The following is a 25,952-nucleotide window of genomic DNA, read 5'->3' on the forward strand; positions in this document are numbered from 1 at the left end:
AGATGGCGCTAAATCAATGACAGGGACAATAAGCGGTTTTGTTGGATTTTTAAGACAGAATCAAATTACTGTACCTACCGTGCATTGTATTATACATCAGGAGGCTCTATGTGCCAAATCAATTAAACTGTGTACCACTATGGCTACTGTCACAAAAATTACTAATTTCATCAGAGGAGGAAATCGATCATTTACTCACAGAAAATTTCTGCCCCTCTTGGAAGAAATGGATTCTGCTTACGGGGACCTGCTTCTGCACACTGAAGTAAGATGGTTAAGCCGTGGGAAATGTCTGGTACGGTTCTTTGAACTCCGTCATGAAATAGCAACAATCCTAAGAGAAGAGGTTACGAATTCTGCTAAACTGCAGAGTGATCTCGAAGACGTCGAAATCTTGAGAAACTTGGCCTTTCTCACCGATATCACTCAACACTTGAATGTCCTGAATCTGCAATTGCAAGGCAAGAAGCAGACAATATGTCAGATGGTTGGCTTTGTTGACAGTTTCCGTAAAAAGCTACATTTATTTAAGTCTGCATTGGACAAAAATAATGTTCTACATTTCCCTTGCTGTCGGAAACTCTCAGAAGAAGAAGGCTTGGAGTTTAGGGACTACACTGAAATTATTGAAGATTTGTCTTCAGAGTTCGACCGACGATTTAACGATTTTGAAAGCTTTCGACCTGATATTTCTTTATTCAGTAATCCTATACATTGTGATATAGAATCTCAGCCAGGTCATCTGCAATTAGAGCTTTGTGAACTTCAATGTGACCCATCCTTAAACACATCTCAGGTTACTGGAATTGACTTTTGGAAACTGCTTTCACCAGAACGTTACCCACTGTTACGAAATTGGGCTCTCAAACTTTGCTCTGTTTTTGCAAGTACTTACATATGCGAAACAGCGTTTTCATCACTGAAGCATGTAAAGTCTAATAAAAGCAACAGACTATCAGATATCGTGTTATCACATATTCTTCGAGTGGCAACGTCACGATTAGGAGTGGATTTTATATCATTGGTTTCCAGTTTTATGAAACCACAGTGCTTTCATTAAAACAGTGTGTATATGAGGATTTAGGTATAATCATTAGACCATAAAACTATGATTGAAAGTCTTTTGTCCTCATCCCTGCTGAAAGAGGAATTTGTGCTCTTTTATGGTAAGTAGTTGCAAATTTCAAGGCATTTTATTTTTTTTCTTAAATTATAATTGCATTTTCCCCCGGCATATATAAAACTAAACATAAGGCATGATCTGGCCAGTGTTTCTTTAAAAAAAATGCTCTGGGGGTAGGAGTGATAGAAGGCAATAAAATCGATTGGTGAAATTTTCAATATCGGCTTAATATTATTGGTGCAACGTAAAATTTAAATACATAGGTTTAAATGCACTTGTTTTTACACGGGTTGTGACTGATTCAGTTTGGGGGGCAATACTCCCCGACCACTCGTCTGAAAGAAACACTGTATCTGGCCCCTGATGGTGTTCTATAAACTAAATTTGGCCCTCGAGATGTATTAGGTTGGCCAACGCTGGTCTATAGTATCACCCTTCGCTCATAGCTGTCTGGCTCGAAACGGCATTGGCCGACATTCACGCGTGCGCCAGTTGTGTTGCCAGTTGCATATCGTACTTGGGAATTCTCTTCCTATGCCACCATATTCTTGGTTGTTCTCTGCTGTGTGCTCTGTCCGTCTGCGTCTGCGTGTGTCGCCGTCTGAAGACCAATGAAAGAGCACTACATTCTTCCGCCAGCGAAAGCGGCACCAGTCAAAGCAAAATTCCTCAAAGACACTAAGGACTTGAAGGCACTGGTGCTCCTGCAAGGAACTACTCTACCGGAAGACTGGATTCATCGAGATACCCAACAGCCTCTATCATACAAAAAAAAAATATGCCTCTAATTTGGACATATTAAATCATTAAGAGCTAGGATCATATAAGTACCTGCATACCCCACCCCCTCTCTGCCTGATACTTATATATTTGCCAATAAAAGCTATTTGAACCAAATCAAATTCATCAATATCGTCTCTAAGATACATTTTAATATTAACGTATCATCTGCATTCTCCGAATACGTTCTATAAGCTTCTCTGTCCTAATTCGGAGTAGGTTTCTTGCAATCTGTTCTCCATGACCAAGACATCTTTAGTTTTTTTTGTGTGTGGTTTCATTCACGCCGCTGTCTGTAAGTAGACTGTATGGCGTGGAGAGAATTCCTTTATCCAGTTACTATAATATTCGGCTACTAAGAGACGCGTATTTTTTTCCTTGGCACTACAGCCCCAGTGGGCCTAGGCCTACCTCCATGAACTCCATTCACTTCGGTTTTTCTAGATCTTACATATAGGGCAGGGCTCCTTGTGCGAGTGATCAGCTCGTCGCAAGGCCTCTACCTGTAGACAAACACACAAAAACGCACACAAACATCCATGCCCTCGAACCCACGATCTCGGCTTCCGAGGGAGCGAAGACAGTGCATGCCTTAGACCGCTCGGCTACCGTGACCGGCAAGAGACGCGTATACATCTGTGAATTTCTTAATTTCCATTTATGCAGTTTTATTGCTAATCCAAATAGGCCTATCTCCGACAGACCTGTATCTTCAAACATTTGGATTTCTTATTCTTGCTCCAGAAAATGAGACTTTTTCTCAGAACCATGCAAAGGAACAAAAAAAAAAAAGGTATTTTCGCTTTCCAATTAATAATCTTCTGCGCAGGTGAAAGACGTTTAGACCTAAAATAAGCTAGCTCCTCTCAACCAGAAGAAGAATGATATAAATTTAGTCTTCTTTTAATTCATTAATAAATATTGTGTTGGTAATATCTGTTTAAGAAAGCAGGTAAAATTATAGATAAAGACAAAAAGGTAGCGCTTTCCCTGTAGTAGGCAGTGGAGGCCCATAGGGTTATGAGACATCGAGGCTCCCACATTTTCTAGACAGTCAGCTCACAGATCACGATGACGTCAGCCTTACGCGTCAGCCGCCATTTATGTCCCCAGGAAGATTCCTGGTACTCATTTCTGTTAGAGGCTGAGTCGACCTCAGGTCCATAGTGCGGCTGGAAGGGTTAGGTCAATTGAAAATATAATGACCTTATCGAGAATCGAATCCGTGGCCCTGGGGCTTGTAGCAAAGTGGCTCAACCAACTACTCTACCGTGTGCCCTTAGGTAAAACTATAGATATGGCCTACAAATATTCATATTTTTAGGCTGGAGACGGGTAGCAGGTGTTAAAATTATGCGTAAGTCATCGTTAAATTTATAGCAATTAGTCTACATGAGGAATGTGCAGAAGAACAAAGGTTGCATTCGGAAGAAATGCAATGCGGCCTCTCTAATCTCTGGACTCCGCTCGGGTCACGTCGCGTGCTTGTTCTACTTACAATGGCTTACCCAAGCCAATTGAAATAGCCCTTTCATCACGGTCATATTCAACTGCCAGCCATTGACAGGCGGCTGTCACATTGCATGACTCAGAGTGCTGGACTAACTTCTGCACTTCCTATTGCTGCTTGACAATGAACACGAATTCGCAACGATTGCAGTGCTCTTGACTATTAAGGCGCAGTACTTTGAAGTCGAGAACTGGCATTTCGATAGAAACATGATCGTGTATCTATTAACTAGCTCCATGTAGCAGGATGATTCTTGAGGTGATACCAATTGCTAACCTAGCCAAGAAACTCGCTATTAAGAGCCGAGATTTTGAAGAATGGGAAACCTTTCTCTGTAGACATACGGACCAGAATTGCATGCGCGAACTTGCAATAATTTATAAAGTCTAAAGAGGGTTAGCATCAAATTATATCTTCTTGAACTTCTTGAGCAGATCACAGAGTCCGCACGGTCTAAGGCATGAACTGTCTTCGCCCGCTCAAACACTGGGATCGTCGGTTGGAATCCCATTCGAGGCATGGATGTCTGTGTGAGTTTATTCTATGTTTGTCTTGTCTTGTCTGTAGGTAGGGGCCTTGCGACGGGCTGATCCCCCGTCCAAGGAGTTCTACCGAAAGTGATTAGATCAAGAAACTGAAAAATCCGCCAATGCCCAACAATAATGGCTGTAGAGACGTAGATAGGCAGGCAGGGAGGGAGGGAGGGAGGAAGGAGGTAGGGGGGTAGAACCTCTTGATGACATCGAAATGTTGAAATATCTCTGTGTTAAACACCACGGATGTGTGTGGCACAGTTTTAATAATTTTAACCGCGGTATGAAACGGGTATACAGAACCACACCTCAGCTACCGGGAGAAGAGCCCCTGATCTCCACTGCATAGAAAGCTGGGAGATCATCACGGAATCTTTGTGGACCTGATGTTTAGAAGACCAAATCTCTTGCTCTTAGGCCCACAGGGATGTGAAGTCTGACCATCCTGTTCGCTCTTCATTTCCTACTTCCTTAACCTCGCTTATTCACTCTTACTGAATTATTTTGAACTACAGGACTAACATAGGTCCGTGGCCGCGCCATAGCTCAAGCGGTTATTCGCTGGCTTCCCACAGCTGCGGGATCCCGGGTCTGCTCAAGTTGGATTTGTGGTGGACAAAGTGGCGTTGGGGCAGATTTTCTCCGAGTACATCGGTTTCCCCTGCCAATTATCATTCCACCTAATTCTCGATCATCATAATTACTCGTGGCAGTCTACAATAGGCCAATCACTGGCCGCCGTGCCGAGTGGACGCAGTTGGACTCCACCCACCCACTAAGCAAATTTGAATTTAAAAGAAAGCATAGGCCCGTTATTTCAACAACAGTTCGCGTACTTTTATCTTTAACGTCACCCAAGAGCGGTTTCTTTTCGCTCAGGCTGGGAGTTTCAACACTTCAGATATTCAAAGATCATAAACCACCCTGCAATTGAAAACCATGTGGTCGTAATATAACCACAAAATCTGAGTAGCTTTCTGATAACAGAAACCGACAAAACAGCAGAAGGTTTTCGAAGAACCGATAATCAATATTCGTCACACTGAACTGTGAGCTACAATAGTCAGACAAAAACTCAGTGGCCTGTAGTCCGCAAGCGAACTATACCGACCGAGCGACCGCTGCTTGTCGGCGAAGTTAGTGCCAACTTTTGCAGTTAAGCTCGATTTTCTAGACCGAATTCCTATTTACTTGAAATAGCTGCTCATTATCCTCACGAGTTGAGTGGACCCCGTTAAAGACCCACTACTTCTCAGAAAATCTGGTAGCGCCGGGAATCGAACCCGGGACCTCTAGATCTGTAGCCAGGAACTCTGACCACTAGACCATAACCTAAAAGTCTAATTAAAATGTTAGTAGCAATTCAAAATACGCTCAGGCCTATTTAAAATTTAAAAACGAATACTGTTCTGTTGTATAACAATCGAAGATGCGTCATAATTCCTTACACCAAAAACACTGAAATTCGAAACTATTTATGAGAATAATGCTTTCTTACCGAATAATTTAAGTTGCCAAAAATTATTGCTTGACGCAAGTCTATAACGGAAGAAGAGTGATCATAATCAGATTAGGAACCCGAGACTTTGCGGGGAAAGTAAAGGCGCTCGACAAACAATATTTCTTACTTCATAAATGCTGAAGGAAAATGTAAATATAATTAGTTATAAAAATAATACATTTCACAGCTATAGTAAAATGTAATGCTCACTACAATAATTTACGGACAAGTACGGTGGGCTACAGCCGGTCACTGTAGCCGAGTGGTCTAAGGCATGTGCTGTCTTCGCTCGCTCGGAAGCCGGGATCGTGGGTTCGACTCCTACATAAGACATGGATGTTTAGTATGCGTATGTATTTATTCTGTGTTTGTGTTGTCCTGTGTTTAGGTAGGAGCCTAGCGACGAGCTGATCATCCATCCAAGGAGTCCTACCGTCTGTAAAATGATTAAGAAACTGAGAAATCAGCCCTGTGCTCCAAAGTAGGTGCAAGAGGAGAGAAAAACAGTTGGCTACAGGTTACGAAACATAATCATATATTAACCATTATCAATTGATGTACTATTATTAGAGGACAAATTAATAAGCCGAAGAAAAATTATATAAAGCATTTAAGTGAGACGAAACTATAAAATAAAAATATATATAACTACAATAGCTACAAAATTTTCCTTCTCAATGCTAGACATTTAAGTGTATTCCAGGAACTCCTCCGTCATGAAGAAAATATTTTTCCCTTCAAAATCTTCCAGTTAGTGGAATCTGAGTTCTTAACTAAAGCGAAAGATCTTGTAATAAACATATTAAGTATATTGCAGTAACTTGCCGTGCAGGCGAGGTTTATTTTGGTATTCTGAGCTGCGGTAAGTTACCACAAAAACACGACATAAGACACGTTTTACAACGAGGTGGCCTCCGGACCCCATTCTACCACTAAGCAAACACTCAGCACTGGATGGCGCAACAAGAGCAGGAGCTCTGCATCAGCAGCAGGGGAAGGAGAAGTAATGTGGACCTGTTTTGCCTGCCTCACAGAGGAGTTGACCTGTATGGACCGGAACTGAATAGATCTACATCCGGTTATTCCAGAACTTCAGAGGAGGAAAGGAAAAAAAAGTCTGTATGGAGCCCTTTTACTGACATAATGTAGGGGCCAGATGGAGGCTTGACGACACCCCGCTTTGTACACACGTTTTCAACAAAAAACCAAAATTAAACCTGGACTTGTTGCTAGGTAGGCTATAGGATCTTATGTGATACCTTCAGTTCACAAATGTACACACACACACAAGAAGGGACCTCTCGGTGTCGAGTACGCAAGAATGGCAACATAGGATCTGCATCTTTATACACTCGATATGTGGCTACATATTCCTAACACCCCTGTAACATTCCCAAATATTATTCCAGCTTTCAAACATTTCGGAAACAACTCAGCAGATTCGTGGAGCTAATGTCGGTAAGTCGCATCTCCACTTTGAGGGTTCTCCATTTGAAATCTCTGTGTGGCACCGGCCTTTGGTGATTTTCGTCTTTCCCTGGAAGCGAATTGTTCAGTTACAGTTAGGGGTAACAGAAATTTACCTTCATTACTGCATCCGGACAGATTCTGTGTTTTTCTTAATTCGCTTAGTGGGGGGTGGAGTCCAACTGGATCCACTCGGCACGGCGGCCACTGATTGACTTATTGAAGCTTGCCCCAGGTGATTATGATGATGGAGAATTTGGTGGAATGAAGATTGGCAGGGGAAACTGAAGTACTCGGAGGAAACCCGCCCCAGCCCCACTTTGTCCACCACAAATCCCACTTGACCAGACACGGGATCGAACCCGGGCCGCCGCGGTGGGAAGCCAGCGACTAACCGCTTGAGCTATGGCGCGGCCAAGATTCTGTGGCTTACTAATTCTCCTATTTAATTGACATCAGAATTTTCTTTTTTCAGTAGCAAAGTTGCCAATAAGAACCAACCCCATCCAGTAAAGAGGTTAATAATGCATGGAATTGCATCCATATTCTCCCATAGATCGTCATGGCATGATTATTAATTATGAGCAGGGACAAAGTTGCATTTACCTGTATAAGTTAACATAAGTTAACAGCGATTCCGACGTTGAGGCAAGAACAGAAAGAAGCAAAAACCTTGTAAGCACCTTGTGTCCAGTGGGTATTGCATGGACTAATTTGGGGATGTTTTATCTGTAGGGAGGACCTATGACATGTAGTTAATATTCAATTGTTGGCTTACAGCTGTGGCCGTGTACGCATTCTGTAAATATTGGTATCAATAGAGCAGGACGGAATTTATGTCGTGACACGTGACATCTGCTGCGCAGCTTTTTCGGCTCGAAACTCGCCTTCCCTTCTCACCGTGACGGTTGCGTCATGTTGCACAACCTGATGAAAAAACTGGTGCCCCTCTCTTATTACGGCCATGGATTTTCGAGGCCGCTCAGAACTCCTGGGGATATGCAGCGCTACGATCTATTTAGAATACCTTTTTTTTTATGATTGGTACCCATTTCCCCATTTCTTCATCGTTAGCTTCCACATCCACGGCGTCCGCTTTTCTTCATAGTTCTGCCTGGCTTTGTATTGCTAAAACGGCATAACTAACTTGTAAATACTACGACAAAACATAACCTACAGACTTCAACTGAGTGTTAAAATTGCAAACATACGCCTAATTCCAGGTTAGCGACAACTCTGGTATATATATTATCCACTGTAATTGTCTGTGTGAAAGGATTAATTGATCTTGTTCTTGAAATCAAGATATTGGTTAAGATAAGTTATTTAACTAATTCCATTGAACAGAGTAGAGCCTGCGAATCATACAGTCGCCCAGGTAATCAATAATTTCCCCTCGTTCTTCAAACACGAAGGTTCAGTACCATACAAACAAAATCCCGCAACTGCATCCTATTTATTTAAAAACCTAAATTTTCAAAGTGGTTTCTTCCCTTCAGATTTTTCAGCTAGAATTTTCCTATAGGTCTCATGCCCTGACATATCTTCTACCTATACTTGACCTCTCGAATGTTTAGCAAGATGTGCTAATTTGCCCATGGCCTTTCGCTCTAACCAAGATACTATTTTTGTATCGCTAGTGCGGTGGGACTAAGTCCCTTTTACTGCGGCCACTTCTGGCCTATTGTACCAGCCCCAGATGATAGGTGAGGGTGATTGTGGAGCAATTGGTGGAATGAAGATTGGCAGGGGAAACCGGAGTACTCGGAGAAAACCCGCTCCAGCGCCACTTTGTCCACCACAAATCCCACTTGACCAGACCCGGGATCGAACCCGGGCCGTCGCGGTGGGAAGCCAGCGACTAACCGCTTGAGCTATGGCGCGGCCATCAGATACTAAGGACAGGGTACATACACTCGGGTACCGATTTCACGTCCTCCCGTATCAGCACTGAGCGCCGTCCGCCAGTTATACCAGCGCTTCCCTGCTCGAAACAGCATTGGCCGACAGTCATGTGTTGGCCATGCGCCTTGTCACTTCTAGGACTGTGAGCACTCCTTTGCTTGATGTACTGGTAAGCGGTCTGACCGCTTAAAGCTTCCTAGTGGCCTCTTTAATTTTTACGGATGAAGTGATGACCCGACAGCAGTGCCTTCGTTGGTTACGTAAGGATAATGCTGGTAAGGGATCATACAATGTCGAATGATAAGCTTATTAATTAATGTGGAACAGTTGGTGGAATAAGAATTGGAAAGAGCAGACCGAATTTCTCGGTGAAAACCTGCCCCACTGACACTTCCTCTATCAGAAATCAAACATTAACTGAATAGGGAACGAACCCGGGTAATTAAGCTGCAGTGCACCGTTCTTCAGCCCGAATTGAGCTTTGTATGTCACGTGCAATAGGGGCTATAGTAGGTCCAGTTTCTTATGTTTCTACTAGAACTGTGGGGGCACGAGTTTGAGGCACCATAATACAAGCCAGAAGGTCGCGGGTTCGAGTCCCGATGAGGTGGATTGTTTCAATTTACTTAATCGTTCCAGCCGCACTATGGCCCTGGGTTCGACTCATCCTGTAACAGAAATGATCACCAAGAATCTTCCTGGGAGGTAAAGGGCGGCCTGCGCATAAGGCTGACAAACTTACCGCCATCTGTGAGCTGATTGTCTAGAGAAAATGTGGGAGCCTCGACGTCTCACAACCGTATGGGCCTTCACAGCCTGTTACAGGGATAGCTTTAGTAGAACTCTGGCCTGCCAAGGAATGATTATTAAAATCGGCCGTTGAATTTACACAGATGTTCGCACGGATGTTATGATCAATCCGTTGCTTTATATGAAAATTTCACTCTCAAGAACTGAATAGAAAGTGCAGGTTTATGCAGGGTGCGGTCAACTGCACTCCTGCATGCGGGCTACTATTCGAGAGGAGTCTGGGTACTTTGCATTTGGATATTAAAGAAAGGGGCACTTAACGCACAGTAACAATGTGGAGATATGTGCCCCCTTCAGTATGCTGACTGGTTCCTGTCCATTCTCCTCAAAAGGAAACACATTAATCGGCAGTTGCGAGTCAAAGCAACGTCAGTATATAATTAGTGCTTTAACAGACACAGAAAATCAAAGATTTTCAAATCATAAAGCATGAATTTGACCTAATCTATTGAGTTTTTTTACGCAAAGCCTACATATTTCAGACCAGACCCTGATTTAAGCCACATATCACTAAATTCACTCGGTATAGAGCTCCGGATGTCCTGATATATGGACTAGCTCTAAATGAGTAGATTTTTTCTGAAAAAATAAACAAAATCGTCTCCGAAACGTTTTAAATAAAAACAGGAAAATGGATAACATTCAGAAATATAATATTTGTAGATCATAAAGTGTTCTGATTATGGTGTATAACACTCGGGAGTACTGTCCGTTATTATAAAGAACATAAAAAACAACACAATGTTTCGGAAACTGAACCCGTTTCCATCATCAGGTGAGGATGTGAGAGATGCAAAGTCTGTTGGGTCCGTTAGAAAGAGCTTGCCAAAATCGTTGGGTCCTCAACTGAGAACAGAAACAGATGCAGTGTGCGAAACGCTGTGTTCTTCAGAATAACGGCTGATGGTCAAGTCCGGAGTATCGGTAATCCCAAGCAGTATATGCAGTTTAATGTACCCTGGCATACACATGTAGTCTACTCGCCCTACGATCCTCCTAACAACAACTGCCTTGTCTTGAAAATGGAATATTAATATTCTGACCTGTAATTACTCATTCTGAAGCCAGGGCCTACAGACAAAGCGATTACTCGGAAACGAATTACTAAACATTTAGGTGCCTGTTACAGATAAGCAGATATATCTTTGGGATACAGGATTCAGAGAGACTGCCAGTGCGGAAACAGACATTCTGCTGGCCTGTTTACAAGGCACGATGAAAGTGTGGAGCGAGTTAGCCCGGATGTCATGAGGAATCCGAAGAATCCACCTCTGTTCAAATGCAGAGTTACAGATGCCGAAACGTCTGTCACTCAGAATTCTTCGGAAGATCCTACGTCTAAAACTATACTAATTTCATGGTAGTCCAGCGACTTATAGCGAGTCATAATCAGTCTTTATCGTAGTTTGTGGCTCGCAAGTGGGCACAGATTTTGGAACATGATTCGTGTTGTCTTCACTTATAAGCCAAACTTTCATATGTTTGGAAGTGTCACTCAGCGTAAATTTATCATCTTGGGTAGCACTCCTCCCAGAGGACATTTACAACGTGAAAAAGTTACTTCTAAAGCGAACGTGTATTGTGTCGACACATGAGAGGGCCATCGGCCCGTTTTCTTCGATGAGGAGTGCATTACAAGTAATTCATTCCTAGATATGTTGTAAAAAATATGCGCTTGCGCAGCTCAACAACAACAACAACAATCTTATTCGTCAACTGGATGGAGAACAACTCAATTACCCAGGCCGATGGGTAGGAAGAGGAGTAAAATTTGCGTGGCCCCCTCGTTCTCCTGACCTTACTCCTTTGGACATTTTTCTCTGTGGCTACACGAAAGACCAGGTGTACAGCCAAAGAGAGAACAGGCTGGATGAACGCAAAGCACGGATCACCGCAGCAATTGCAAATGTTACAGCAAGTCTCGCTATAGGTGGGGAGTATGCAGGGTTAGAGTCGGCGCCTCGCACTTAAGAACTTTCCCGTTTGTGTGTAAACAGAACTACAACATTCTAAACAACTGTCTCATATACGTTTCTGTTCCTAAGCTACATGTGCCCGAAAACCCGGCATTATTTTTGGTAGGGCCTGTATTACTGCTGCAGTAAATTCTTTTAGTTGTGTTGTAGCTTGCGGGTCTCTTAATGTGAATTAAATTGCCTGAGGCCGTCCAGAACTATAAGAAATATTTTAAATGCGATTTAGTAATTAAAAATATAATTACTAACGACCCTTAATCATGTCTAAGCAGTGCTGGTACTGTTTCTATTAGTTTATAATGTATAGTTGGGTACCGCCTCCGTTGTCTAGTGATCAGAGTTCCTGGCTACAGATCCAGATATGCGGATTCGATTCCCGGCACTACCAGATTTTCTGAGAAGTAGTGCATCTGGAACGGGGCCCACTCAGCCTCGTGAGGATAACTGAGGAGATATTTCAAGGAAATAGTGGCTCCGGTCTAGAAAACCGAATTAACGGCAGTGGGGATTCGTTGCGCTGACCACGTGGCGCCCTCTATCCGCTAAAGTTGACACTAACTTCGTCGACAAGCGGCGGTCGCTCTGTCGGTGTAGTTCGCTTGCGGGCTAAAACCATGGAGTTATAATGTACAGCTGTAATCTAATTTAAACTTTTCTTATTAGTTTATATATTCCATAAATTGACTAGTAATATTTTCGGTGCCTCGACCCAGAGGGCTTCGCCATTGACGCTTTGGGAGACGCTGGTTAGTTGGATCGGAAGGCCTAACCGAGACTTACAGCGAACATTTTTCATAACCACCGAAACATTACGATTTAAGTTGGTGTATCCTGTCTATAATAGTCAACCAAATAACTAAATTCATTTCCGCTGGCCCGTTATGCCCTTTTACAAGGAAACACGCCGAGTATCCTATCAGTTGCACCAGAACGGTTCCCTATAGTTCACACACGGTATAAAATCCACACCTGTTCACATTTCCCCCCATACGTCGAACCTGAGCCCTCCCCTAGAACAGCACTGCGGCACCCTACTGGGCAACAACCGACTTCATCCATATCGGATTGGCTCCAAAGTTTTATGCGTACTCACTTGTGATTGGCTGACGAGCACGTGCTGGTCTGGGTTCCACCTGATGCTGGATACAGCTGCTGGTTCTCTGCTCGGTGGTGGGGACAGAGCCGAGAGATACTACTTGGAGAGGCTCCCTTCAGCTACCGCGCTCAGAGAGAACCTAGAAGCAGACAGAGTTGGATGTGACGGTAAATGCTATTGTGATCCCTACTTTACGATTGTTTAATGTGTCAGGCGTTCGAGCGCCGACCCCGATGTGGCGGAGACGGTGCTACGGCAGTTCATTCTAATGACAGTACAAATTAGTGGCTCTCAAGTATTATAAGTGGACCATTTTCGGAATTCGTGGTAGAGGGTTTTGGATAATTGATATCCCTCGTGTGATTTGTGTGTGAGTGAAACAGTGTAATCATGCCACGGTCTTTTCTGATTAAGAAGAACAATTATAGCAACTGCCCTCTGAAAAAGAGGCCTGTCCCTCTCTACAAGGAGCCACAGGAAGAGGAAGGGAAAGGTAAGGAAACGACTACAAGTGCGATCTTGCAATGGTATCTGCGTGTCATAGAAATTCCTGGGATTGTGAGCAGGAGTTAGATGTGTCTGTCTGAGGCAATAGCATATCCTGATATGGTACTTCCAAGTTCTTATAAATTGTCGTGCTCTTTATCGTGACTTTTAGATAACACTGTACTGTTACATTTCGTATTCGAGTTTTCTTTTTCAAATAGGTTGATTATTGTTGTGCTCGTTTGGCGAACTATAGACCTATATTGCTTCCTGTGTAAGCCTGTCGCATTTATGTAATTATTTTTCTAACATATTTTTTTCCCCCTTACTAAGAGAAATTTATTAATTTGTACCCGTGTCACGACTGTGACACGTATCTTATTGTTACATACAGACACTTAAAATATTACACGCATCTTTTTCGCCTGTTTACAATTATTACAATCATTTTGTAAAGTATAGGCACGTATGTGTGTTATTATCATATTTCCATTAGAACTATCTGATTATTCTTTCGTAACAGAAAAAGATTTATTAACTCCTATGTTCCGTCATAGCTGTTGGGTGACATATTCTCTCACATTTAAAATTCCAAACTTTCCTCCCGCCTGCTGGCTACTGTTATGCTCGTTTCGAGCCAGATCTATATGCACCTTCTTCTTGCAATATGCTGCCATATTTTTGCGTTTAAATATCCTTCTCATAAGAGACGTTAATGAAAATTGTGCACGTACTACAAACGGTTGATGATAAAACAGCCGTTATTGTTATATTTCACAGGGCCCCGTTAATATGATGATATTAAGTATGAACAGTAGGGCCAACATTTGTAAAGTTACACAGACACTTCCTTCACTTTTACAATACGGTATTTTAATGGTGTCAAAGAAGACAGGGGTACAGAGTGGATGAATAGAATCCATGGAGAACCACGCAACATCTGTGACGCTAGCTGACAGTGTTCAGACGACTTGCAGTGGTGCCGATGTCTTCATTATGCATGCAGAACATGCGCAGTGGTTCCTTACGCCCTTCTTTAAGAATACGTTCAGAAATGGTCAATGCATTCTACTTGGCTGCTTTGAAAGTGTCTTGAATCACATACGGTGACTGCTTAGGATTACGTCTCGGAAACTTTCACCATCGAAATCATGATCGAATAGATAGGAACGATACATACGTGTTACCACAGTACAACTTCGTCCACCTGCTGCTTGTGTCATTTCAGAATTGTATGATCAGTTTACATAGGCTCAGTAAATAGCGTCGTGATATTCTTGTGGGATCGGGCACAGCTTAAGAATAATTCCTTTCTTACGCGATTGTAACTAACACAGTTAACACGCACAGATCCTGACCTCCAAATGTAAGCACACCAGAAGTGCTCACGTATCCGATATTAATAATGTACTTTTCAGGAACCTTTTCTAATTGTTCTAGTTTACAAAAATGACAAATACTGGACTATGCAAAGGTGTTTAATTAACCGTACTATTGTTAGATTCAGCTACGTACAACAAGAGATATATGTATATTAGTCCCAAAAAAGCAATAGGTTAGATATGAAGCAACGTACAGAACCGGATTTTGGTGTGCCTGAAGAGAGAAACAGACATTGCTGGCGCTCCAGACCTCAGTGCAGTTGAGACCCTCCCAAACCCCTGTAAATTTACAGTTATGTACAGTTATGCAAATTGTTTGTCCAGAATTCGCTAGCTTGATACGTCACGCTAAGAATGATAAAATGTAACAATTGAATATCGTTGTATGCAGTTAATTACGTCAAGTTATTTCTTTATGTAGATCACTTCACTGAATTGCAAAATTCAGGATTTGAACACAAGTTTATTAGGATTGAATCATGACTGTTCATTCATGGATTAACAAAAATACCTTGAATAGTTTTGCTAAAGCACAAGATTTGCTAATCAGATTTTATACTGTGAAGAATGTCGTCTTCTTGGATGTGGCACCATATAGATATTGTATGAACCGATGTTTCGGAGGAACGTATCACCTCCATCTTCAGGGTAGAAGGAAAAAAAATCCGCAAGCGAGGAACCAGCGTGAGCAGGTGGTTGCAGACTGCAGTCTACACGGCGCCACATCGCAGAAAACGGCATTCTTCATAGTTACCGCCGTGGTAACCTCAAATCTTACATACTGGGTGCCCCTGGAATCTCACGATGCTGTATGTACAATAGTAATAACCTGTGTCAAGGACTTTCTTACACTCCAAATAACAATAGACTTATAACGAATTTATTTTCACAACGATTCCACAATCAGACCGTCCCTGAACCACGCGTCACACGCCCTGCATGTACTACAGTGTCTAAGAATTTCAATGCCATTAGGGGCCTTTAGTACCGTCTGCTGTCATGTCCCGTATAGCAATAAGTGGACTAGTGGTCGGCTTACGTGCGTATCTCATATCTGTTCTGATCTTTAGTACGTGATTTAATGAAAGAGTTTCTTCTCCCTCGCGCCATTTGCTACGCAACTGCCTCTCTGAGTACAATTACGATTTAATGTGCCAATAATGTGTTATTAAACAAACCATAAAATAGAAGAACACGCTTATATTAAAAGGTCCTTGAACAGAGAATTAAATTGGTTTGGAAATCATTGGTTTAGGAGTTAAACTTCCCACAAAATAAAGGCTTCAGAAACTATTAATTACTGCAATTGGTGTCTTAACTTGAAGGCAGAATTGTGGAAAGTGGAAGGTTTGCAGATTGTAAATTATATTGTTTAGTTCTGTATAGAAAGAAGAAATTGCCTTATTTAGGCCGATATATGAGGTAACTGAGTGAGTTGTAAATCAAAATTGAATACCTCCGTAAAAAAAATAAAAAATAAAACGTGTCCTTTATTTCGTTGGTTACGCCCACAACGTGAAGGTATTTTCAGTTCAGATTGGAGGTCACAGCTGTGGACCAAGTTGGAACCGATAAAAGCAATGCGTCACATTAACACTCACACAATGGAATGCGACTGGACACTTTCGGTTTTAAGCTCAGAATTTTTCTGGATTGTTAGTTTACTCGCTATAGGAGACTCGGATTGATAATTTGTATACACTAACCGTTACAAGGCTTTGAAGATCTGACAACGTCTGAAGGCAATGAAATCTTCTTGGGTGATTAAGCGTCTCAGTTCGGAATGAATTTGTTAACGTTTTGGAGACTGTATCTTCCTCCATCATCATGGATTGATGAGTTCTGAAGATTCTATTACATCACATCTTTATTATCTTAATAGGTCAGTAGGTCTATTGGGAATGGAGCGTATGAATACAATTCCTACAGCAGATATGGCAGTAAGAAAGTAGTTCATCTGATCGTATTACTACGCTATAAATGCACTCTCATTTTCATATCGATCTCCTCGTTCAACATCGCATCGTCTTATCGGTGTCCTAACGCCGTTCCAATTTCATAGAAGAGTTTATTCTGTTTGAAATTCTGAAGATAATTTAGTTTCTGAGCCGGGTAAATTAAAAGCTAACTAGATCCGAAGAATTCTGTCTTCTGAGATATAACGCCATGTATTCCGTTGAAAGTCAACAATGTTTCGGCGGAACACAACGGCTCCATCTTCATGGTAGAATAATAAGCCAAGCAAGTAACAAGCAGGGCTCTCTAACTGCCTCATCATGGTTACTCTCTCGGCTTATCCTTTGGCCCTGAATATGTAGATGAGGTGTACCTCTGAAAAGTCAGTTGACTTCCAACAGACTACATGCGTTATGTCCCACACGATAGATCCATTTAATAACCACTGATGTGATAACCTTAAATCCTACACGTACTAACTAGATGAAATAGAACTCGGTCCATGTGAACATACAGAGCTCTCATTTGGAGCGGAGATACTCGTAGGGGCCTACAGACCCATTCTCTGACGAAGAGTGGAACAAATAGGCAACTGTGCGTGAACTATGTGACCTCTGAACGTACCCACTCACGCTGCAGGCATGCATGAAGGAGACAGACGAACAAAAATTTTAGAGTGTCTTTGAGAACTCAGAAAGTCCGTGAATATTTATTTATTGTAAATGGAATTCAAAATTTGAAACCGGACATCGTACCCCTCCTCCGGCAGACACATTTAAAATAAATTATATAAAATTTGAGGTTCTCACAGCGGTAGTTATGAGAAGTTCTATCATCTTGGATATAAAACCGTGTGGTCCTTCGACGTTACGGAAGGATGTGTCTCCTCCATCTTCACGGTCGAAGGATAAGCCGGGCAAGAAAAATGAAGATGCAGGCGACATGTTCCTCCGAAACGTTTGTTGATATTCGGAGCACTATACGATACGGTCTTCATCAGATAAAGTAGAACTTTTAGGCAAAAAAATTCAGGTTCACCATTTAAGTCACAATGGTAATTATATGTACCCCCTGATTTTACTTTTAAAATTCCCCACATTTTGCCCACAGAGTGTGTTTATGGGTTTCGTATATACAAAATAAACCGTGATTATTCCCTAAACAGCATTAACACATTAATCTCTGTAACGCGGCCTCATTGTGTTTCATGTGAGGTAGGAATTACATTTTCAAATATTATTTAAAATATGGTTGACACTAAAGATTTTCTGCAGAGATTCCATGACTCCAAAATCCCATTCTCGTTTTTCGATTTTTAAATCTTTCCAAAAAATTCTGGAAAACTACAGTCTGCAAACCTGAAAGAAAGAAAGAAAGAAAGAATTCACGAGACCAAACGGTAGACGGGAGAATAGTGTTAAAATCTTCAATAAATCGGGGGTATAAGTGTTTGTACTGGATTCAACTGGCTTGAATATGGGATCTTGTGAATAGGGTAATGATCCATCAGGTTCCAAAAGGGAGGTGGAGGCCTTGACCGGCTGAGCGACTATCGGTGGACTCTGAACTCTGCTTTATGGAATTAGCTTAACAGTGCAGTTTCATTTCTGTGTTCTAGATGTGCCCGATGATAATTCAGAGCCGGAGAACTTGAGCACGAAACCGGAAGACTTGAGCCTAACGGCGAGTCAGCACAACTATCCGCACAAGGCCATCACCCCGCCTCCGGGAGTGGCGCTCATCACGGCAAAGAGGACCCCTCTCTCTGAGCGCCCTGATGCCGTGACGTCAGGCACTACATCACTAAACCACGGAACTACCACATCACCCCATCACTCACACTACTTGGGGAAAACGTCAGGGGGACCTTTGGAGCCACTGAATCTGAACACCCCAGCTGAATCTCACCACCACCACCATCATCACTACGCTTCCTCGCCAACGTCATGGCACAGGGGTGTAGCTCCTCATTACCCACCGCCCTATCTGACGTTCAATTACCCATACCCCCCACCCGCAGAGATGTACAGCAGTCACCACCAATACGCACCCTCAATTTACCCGGTGTCACCGGCCCGGAGCAGTCCTTTGATGGGTCACACGCATCCTCACCACCACCAGGAGCAGCAGCTGTCCCCGTACGCTCCACGGGACTCCAGCAACTCACCACCCCACCACATGTTCACGTCATCCACTCTGAGAGCTCCCGTCTCTGTTGTGGCTTCTCTACCCCAACGTCAGCACCAGGCAGCATCCGAACTGCCCAAACTCTACATGCCTTACCAAGCAACGGAACACTGCGGCCTCTCTCCAACCTCCTCAGTTGCATCCTCTTCTTCAAACACTGTTTTTCAATCGCTGTCGCCGCCCCCTGTCACTCCCGAAGACCTGTCGTCACCCGGAAGTGTCAGCAGCGGAAGCAGTAGCGCCGGGAGCACTGGAGCCGGTAAGAAGAGAAAGGAGGGTGTTGTGCCTCGTTACCAGTGTCCTGACTGCTCCAAATCATACTCGACATACTCAGGGCTATCCAAGCACCAGCAGTTTCACTGCGCAGCCACAGCCGGCTCGGAAACCAAGAAGTCCTTCAGCTGTAAGTACTGCGAGAAGGTGTACGTGTCACTGGGGGCGCTCAAGATGCACATCCGCACACACACGCTGCCGTGCAAGTGCAAGTTGTGCGGCAAGGCGTTCTCACGGCCCTGGCTGCTACAGGGACATATCCGAACGCACACGGGCGAGAAGCCTTTCTCTTGTCCACACTGCAACAGGGCGTTCGCCGATCGCTCAAATCTGAGAGCGCACCTGCAGACACACTCAGATGTCAAGAAGTACTCGTGCAGCACCTGCAGCAAGACGTTCTCGCGAATGTCACTGCTTACAAAACACGTGGATGGCGGCTGTCCAGGTACGAATACAGCCGCAGCGAGCGTCCCTCCATCGGCACTGAGCCCCAGCGCCCAAAGAGACAGTAGCAGTGGCGATGAAGCCAAGCCCACCTCTCCTGCTTTCTTTGTAAAGCATTTTCCTCCTTTTTTGTAATGTTTGTTGAATCTTCTGGTTAATGAGCCAAATCGTTATTCATGAAGGAACTAGTCCTTGTACTGTATACAAACCTTGATGACGTCATCTGATGGATATTGGCGTGGTTTCTAATTGATGGTGACGCCCAAAAAGGCAGAACCTTTACAAAGCGCTGCCAGGAACTCATATTATATCACGTATCAGTATTGTGAATCTGAAGTAAGCTATATGTTAAAAATGCACTGGTTTTAAATGTTAAAATTCTGTTATTTATAATGAACCAGTGTCTGTAATTGCAGAATTACGGGAGGGTGGGTTATTGGTGTGGAAGATTTATCCGGTTGCGAGCCACATGCTAGACAATGGGAGAATGATGTTAATACTGGTGTAACATTGTTCATCCGGAACAAGATTAATAGTTTGTATGGGTGGGCTGGGTCGATGTCAGTCATGTGTATATGTAAGCATAGAGGAACCACTCAACTACAAGTGCCTTGAATTGGGTTCCTATTGTACCCTAATAAGTAAGCGTTAAAAAGACTGATTATCACTGTATATTTCTACAGCAGAAGTAGAATTAAACAAAAGACAAGAAACTCCTTACATGTTTATGACCATTTTTAAAGTACAAAATAATGTTAAAGGGGCCTAATTCATATAGAAAACTGTTCTTATTTTTTTTAACTGTCATTTTTGTAATCCCAAGAATTTTTCTGAGCAAATGAGATAACCGTGACGAATTATTCAAGTCGACTTGTTTTCAAATATGACCATATAATCTATTTTATATATTATTATATGATGCAATGCAGTTTCAAGCACCAAAGTGCCAAATTGCACATAATTTGCTATAAAGCCTTTTGTATCCTATAGTTATTTCCTCTACAACTTCTTTTTTTATATAAACAATAAAAGTATCATACTTTATGGAATGCAAAGGTGTTGGCTAACTTGCCATACAAATTTGCCATTTTGGAAGCTAGTCACAAAGGGGCTAAGAACCCAAGTACTTTACTTAAAGCTCGTGTAAAAATAGCAATTTCCTTTCAGATAAATCGAGCAAATTTTTTGTATAGTGCCTTAATGTTTTTGTATCTTTCCACTGAAATTATATTATAAATACATTACTTTTATACAATTGTAATTCTTGTTCTATTCAACTGACCTATCAAAGTTCCTTCATCTTTTTTAATTTAAAATGTATGTGAAATACTGTGACATGATTTCCTTACCTTTCCTACGTTTCCTTGTTTCAAATCTCTTTTGCAATACGTGAGCACCCTATGTCTTTTCATACATTTAAAACAATCGCATGGTTGCATTTAAATCCCTATAAATGGTTGTGACTTTTTGTAGTATACTAATTCTGACCTTACATATCCTTAAACATGCATAAATAGTAAGATCTAAAAGTTTGTGACGATGGTAAATTGCAACAAGTAATATGGTTTGGACATTACCCATCGTCTTGTCTATTCTGTTTCTTTTTTTTTAAACACAACGTTTCGGAGACTGGATTCTGTCCCCGTCCTCACGTAAAACCTACTCAGTTGGGTCCAATAGGCAGAGCTAGCTAGGTCCGGACAGAATCCAGTCTCCGAAACGTTGTGTTTGTGATATAAACAGGACAGCGTTGACGGAGACAGAATCCAGTCCTCGAAACGTTGTGTTTGTGNATATTACTTGTATGCATAGTCTTATAATATACTTGAATTTCTTAAACCCAAATCAGGGCCGCGCCATAGCTCAAGCGGTTAGCCGCTGGCTTCCCACCTCGGCGGCCCGAGTTCGAGCACGGGTCTGGTCAAATGGAATTTGTGGTGGACAAAGTGGCGCTGAGGCAGGTTTTCTCCGAGTACTTCGGTTTCCCCTTCCAATCTTCATTCCACCAATTGCTCCACAATCACCCTCACCTATCATCTGGGGCTGGTACAATAGGCCAGAAGTGGCTGCAGTACAAGGGAATTAGTCCCACCCCACTAGCATTAAAAAAATAAATCCAAATGAATAACTTTTCCATGAGTTATAATATTCCCGTTTTATTCTACTGTACATTACAAATGCTTCGCGTTGGATAGTGGCTGGGTGTAACTATTTCAAGGTAAGAAAGAAATATTGCTACGTCCTATCTCACCCGGCCTTAACGTTCATTCTATTGTTCTACTATTTTATTATGCTGTGCATACTAATTACTAATATTCAAATAAACACATACAGATAGGAAGAAATATCTGAAGTTGTATGCATATTAAATTATGTGTACTCTATTTCAAACACGGAAATAATAATTATGGTAATAGCAATACAGAAGTGAAGACCTGTTTTATAATTGCATTGAGTAAAAGGCAAAGCTATCTCTGTAACAAGCCGTGAAGGCCCATAGGGTTGTGAGACGTCGAGGCTTACACATTTTCTCTAGACAATCAGTACACATATGGCGGTAAGTTTGTCAGCCTAACGCGCCGGCCGCCCTCTACCTCCAATGAAGATTCGTAGTACTCATTTCTGTTAGAGACTGAGTTGACCAGTGCCGCTGCAAGGATTGGGTTAATTAAAAATTCCATTATCCTCATCAAGAATCGAACCCGCAACCTTCCGGTTTGTAGCACAGTGACTCAACCAACTATGCTACCGCGTACCACCATTTGATGTGATTATTCTCATATAATTGTTCAAACAAGTTACGAAGAACAAACAACCAAATGACACCTTGCGAGTTCTCTAAAAGTTTGTGACGATGGTACATTTGTACAAATGTTACGTTTGTGGACATTGCCCGTCGTCTTGTCTTCATCTACAAAATAAAGAGGACAGTTTTTAGATAAAAACAAGATGAGGGATAATGTCCAAAAACATCATATTTCTACTGCAAGTTTTCGTTTGCAAGACTGTTCGCAACAGTTTAATTGAAAGTGAGCAGATAAAACGGCAAATCATTCTGAACATTTGGACCTGTTTTTTTCCGAGATGCAAAGTACGCTCAAGTGTGTCTTGTGAATAGGTGCATCATAGTGTCACATGTTCTTTTCCCAGAGTGCTTCAAAAGAAATTTGTACGTCTGAATTTTCTGGAAACATCGATACTTTCAACATGTACGTTATAATGAATAACATTTAGGCTGGTTTCCGTATATTTAATTAAAAATAAGTTTATGCTAGTGAATGGAGTTCATGGAGGTAGGCCTAGGTCCACTGGGGCTGTAGTGCCAAGAAAAACAAAAGTTTATGCTATTTTCTCTCTTCCCCTGAATCAATTGACGATAAGAGAAACTGGAATGAACATCGAGACACCAGAGGTCACTAAAGCTTACATCTTTACTTTTATACTACGAATTAAGCTGTTCATGTGCTTAGCTACTTAAGCACTACGCCATGAAGATGTATGGGGGAGTGGATGTATAGATCCATGTTTTCTTGACTTCGGCACAAGTTGGAGGTTTGTGGTCAACTCCACGCCTTTTCCTCTTTACTCCCTGGGAAAGAGCCACCGGTACCTATTGGATAGGAGGTTGGGTGGACGAGGAGAAGAGAAAATTTTTAACCCCACCGGGACTTAAACTCCGAAGCCTTGGCCGTCCAGCCCGTAGCCAGTCGGTATACTGACTGCGCTATCCCGGCTCCTCAGGTCCAGCCCGTAGCTAGTCTCCATACTGACTGCGCTATCCCGGCTCCTCACGTCCAGCCCGTAGCCAGTCACTATACCGACTGCGCTATCCCGGCTCCTCACGTCCAGCCCGAAGCCAGTCACTCTAACAGCCAGTCGCTATACTGACTGCACTATCCCGGGTCCTCACGTTCGGCCCGTAGCCAGTCGCTATACCGACTGCGCTATGCCGGCTCCTCACATCCAGCCCGTAGCCAGTCGCTATACTGACTGCGCTATCCCGGCTCCTCACGTCCAGCCCGTAGCCAGTCGCTATACTGACTGCGCTATCCCGGCTCCTCACGTCCAGCCCGTAGCCAGTCACTATACCGACTGCGCTATCCCGGCTCCTCACGTCCAGCCCGTAGCCAGTCACTATACCGACTGCGCTTTCCCGGCTCCTTTCTATAGAGTAAATAGGCCTGTTTAGCTTATTAAGTTGGCAAAGAGCTTAAATTAGCACCAAGTTATTGTGACGTATGGACCCACTGCTAGGCAATGACTCGATAAATACGTTCCCGCGAAGAGAGATTCTAGGTAAAGAACTGGTTGCTGGGTAATGCGTACAACGATACGCGACAATAACGGATATCCAATACCAGGCAACGGAGCTGTATACACCCATCCCTAATAGATGTTTTCTATGGGGTCCGTTTCGCGTCTATATAAATGAGCCGAATTACGGGGCTAGCAGCTGTAATTTTGGCAGGTGATTTGAATGCTAAATATCCATTTTGGAATAGTGCGGTTTCACACCCTTCAGACGAGAAACTTATGGTCTTATTTGACTGGAACCATTTCGAAATTTCAGCACCATAATGTCCCATTCATTAATCTCCTGCGGGAAGCAGTGACGTGCTGGATATTGTGGTTCACAAAAATATTAGAGTGCCAGATGTCATTGATTCTGACATTTTCAACTCAGTTAACCTAGAAATAATATTCCACATACTGGGTCGTGCCAGAATTGGAATCTTTGGGAACCTTTTAAAAAATTCACAGATTTGGATCGGTTTCAAAGGCAGTACACAAGTGTACAAGGGGTACAACTGACAATCAAGAGAATAGAAATATAACGGCGTACAACGGCTTACAACGGAGTACAACGGAGATTAGAGAATCAGCATTGGAGAAAGCTAGCTGGAGGTGAATAATAAGCTTCATGCTTCGGCCGCTTTATCCCCGGATAACGATTCTCCCTTACCCACTGGATAAAATTGGGTAGCGAAGTGAATTATGGCAGGCCGTTCAGGGAATCGAACCCCAATCTTCAACCCCTTAATTTAGTTACTACATTGTTTGACTGTTACTATACTGTCTGGAAATCCCAGAAGAAGAAACCATTTGGAAAGAGGGAAGATTTTCAAAGTTCAGAGTGCAGAAATATTTTACACAAATTTGATTGCACTAGCCCAGGATGTTGCCGAACGCAGTGACCACGCGGTCTTATGTATAAACCGGCTTCGTCTGCTCGGACGCTGGAATCGTGGGTTCAAATCCCACTTGAGGTATAGATGTCTGTGTGCGTTTAATTTGTATTTGTGTTGTTCTGTTTGTAGGTACCCGCCTTGAGAAGGGCTGATCCCCCGTCCAAGGAGTCCTACTGACTGGGTATATATTAAGAAACTGAAAAAGCGGCCAAGGTCCACAAGGGCTGTAGATAGATAGATAGATAGATAGATAGNCCGGTGCGTGCTATCAGCCCCGTTCAGCCAACGAGGTCGGCCGTCGGTACCTGATATTTCCCCCATCTACCAGAGGCATTGGAAACTACTTGGGCGGGAAATTGTTGCCTAATTTTTCTCAGAGGTCTCCTAGAGACATGAGGTTCTTTTACGTGCCGTAAATCTACGACACGGGACCCACGGCTTAAAGTCCCTCCCGGAGGACTTATTCCCTGAATTTTTCCGCCCTCAAAAATTCCACGACCTCCGCCGGGTTTGAACCCGCGTACCTTGAGTCACGAGGTGGGAACGCTACCCCTAGACTACGGAGGCCGCTCTGTGCAATGCAAGTTTCAGGAGGGGGAGGAACAGGAGGAGAAGAAGAAGAAGGAGAAGAAGGAGGAGGAGGAGGAGGAGGAGAAGGTGAAGAAGGAAAGAGCAGCCGTAAAATACGGCATTGTTCACTGTAGAAGTCGAGACCTTGATTTCGGTTGGCACCCTGTACACACGCTATTCCCACCCACAGACGAATACCTACATACGCGTAGAATGAAAATCGCTATTCGCAGCAGGAAGGAATCGCATATCTGGCGAAGGCAAGGCTATGTACAAATGGCGCCGTCAAGATAGAATACGTTAAGGCTCTGTCACTAAATACAGGATGCCGATAAGCTTTCAGACAAACATCGTTAAGTCGGTTTAAACAATATTTACATGTAAGTACGTATGAAACCTTCCGTGTGCTTAAAATTAGATTCAGTATCCTTTGTAAGAAATTCATGTCCTGCCATGGCTGCATGTTATGACGTACAGATGCTGAGGCCTAGCGCACACATGAAATTTTTAGTTGGCCGATAGTTGTGGACGATCGTGGAGGTCCAACGACTGTCGAAGGACGTGCGCACACATAGAGTTTCAAGTTGTCCACAGCTACGCCAATGGGCAGTCTGTCGGTCGCAGCGTGGATGTGTACGGTACAGCAGTAGCATGTGCACTGTTGTTAAGATTAAGGTAACAAGGAAGCGGGAATATTGGATTCACCCCATTTATAGCGAACGTCTGTTAAAAGGAAAATTTTACACGTTGTACCATTAACTGAG

General features: G+C 42.9%; 1 protein-coding gene across 1 annotated transcript; it reads left to right on the plus strand.

Annotated features, from left to right (window-relative positions):
* The first annotated feature begins 12,846 nt into the window (after nucleotides 1-12,846).
* LOC111864009 (protein escargot) lies at nucleotides 12,847-20,639 on the plus strand. Its single transcript, XM_023850917.2, has 2 exons — nucleotides 12,847-13,194; nucleotides 18,144-20,639. Exons 1-2 carry the CDS (start codon nucleotides 13,092-13,094, stop codon nucleotides 19,562-19,564), a joined length of 1,524 nt encoding a protein of 507 aa, XP_023706685.1. The 5' UTR covers nucleotides 12,847-13,091; the 3' UTR covers nucleotides 19,565-20,639.
* The last annotated feature ends 5,313 nt before the right edge of the window (nucleotides 20,640-25,952 follow it).

Source organism: Cryptotermes secundus, unplaced genomic scaffold, assembly GCF_002891405.2.
Source record: "Cryptotermes secundus unplaced genomic scaffold, Csec_1.0 scaffold293, whole genome shotgun sequence".
NCBI classification, from domain to species: domain Eukaryota; kingdom Metazoa; phylum Arthropoda; class Insecta; order Blattodea; family Kalotermitidae; genus Cryptotermes; species Cryptotermes secundus.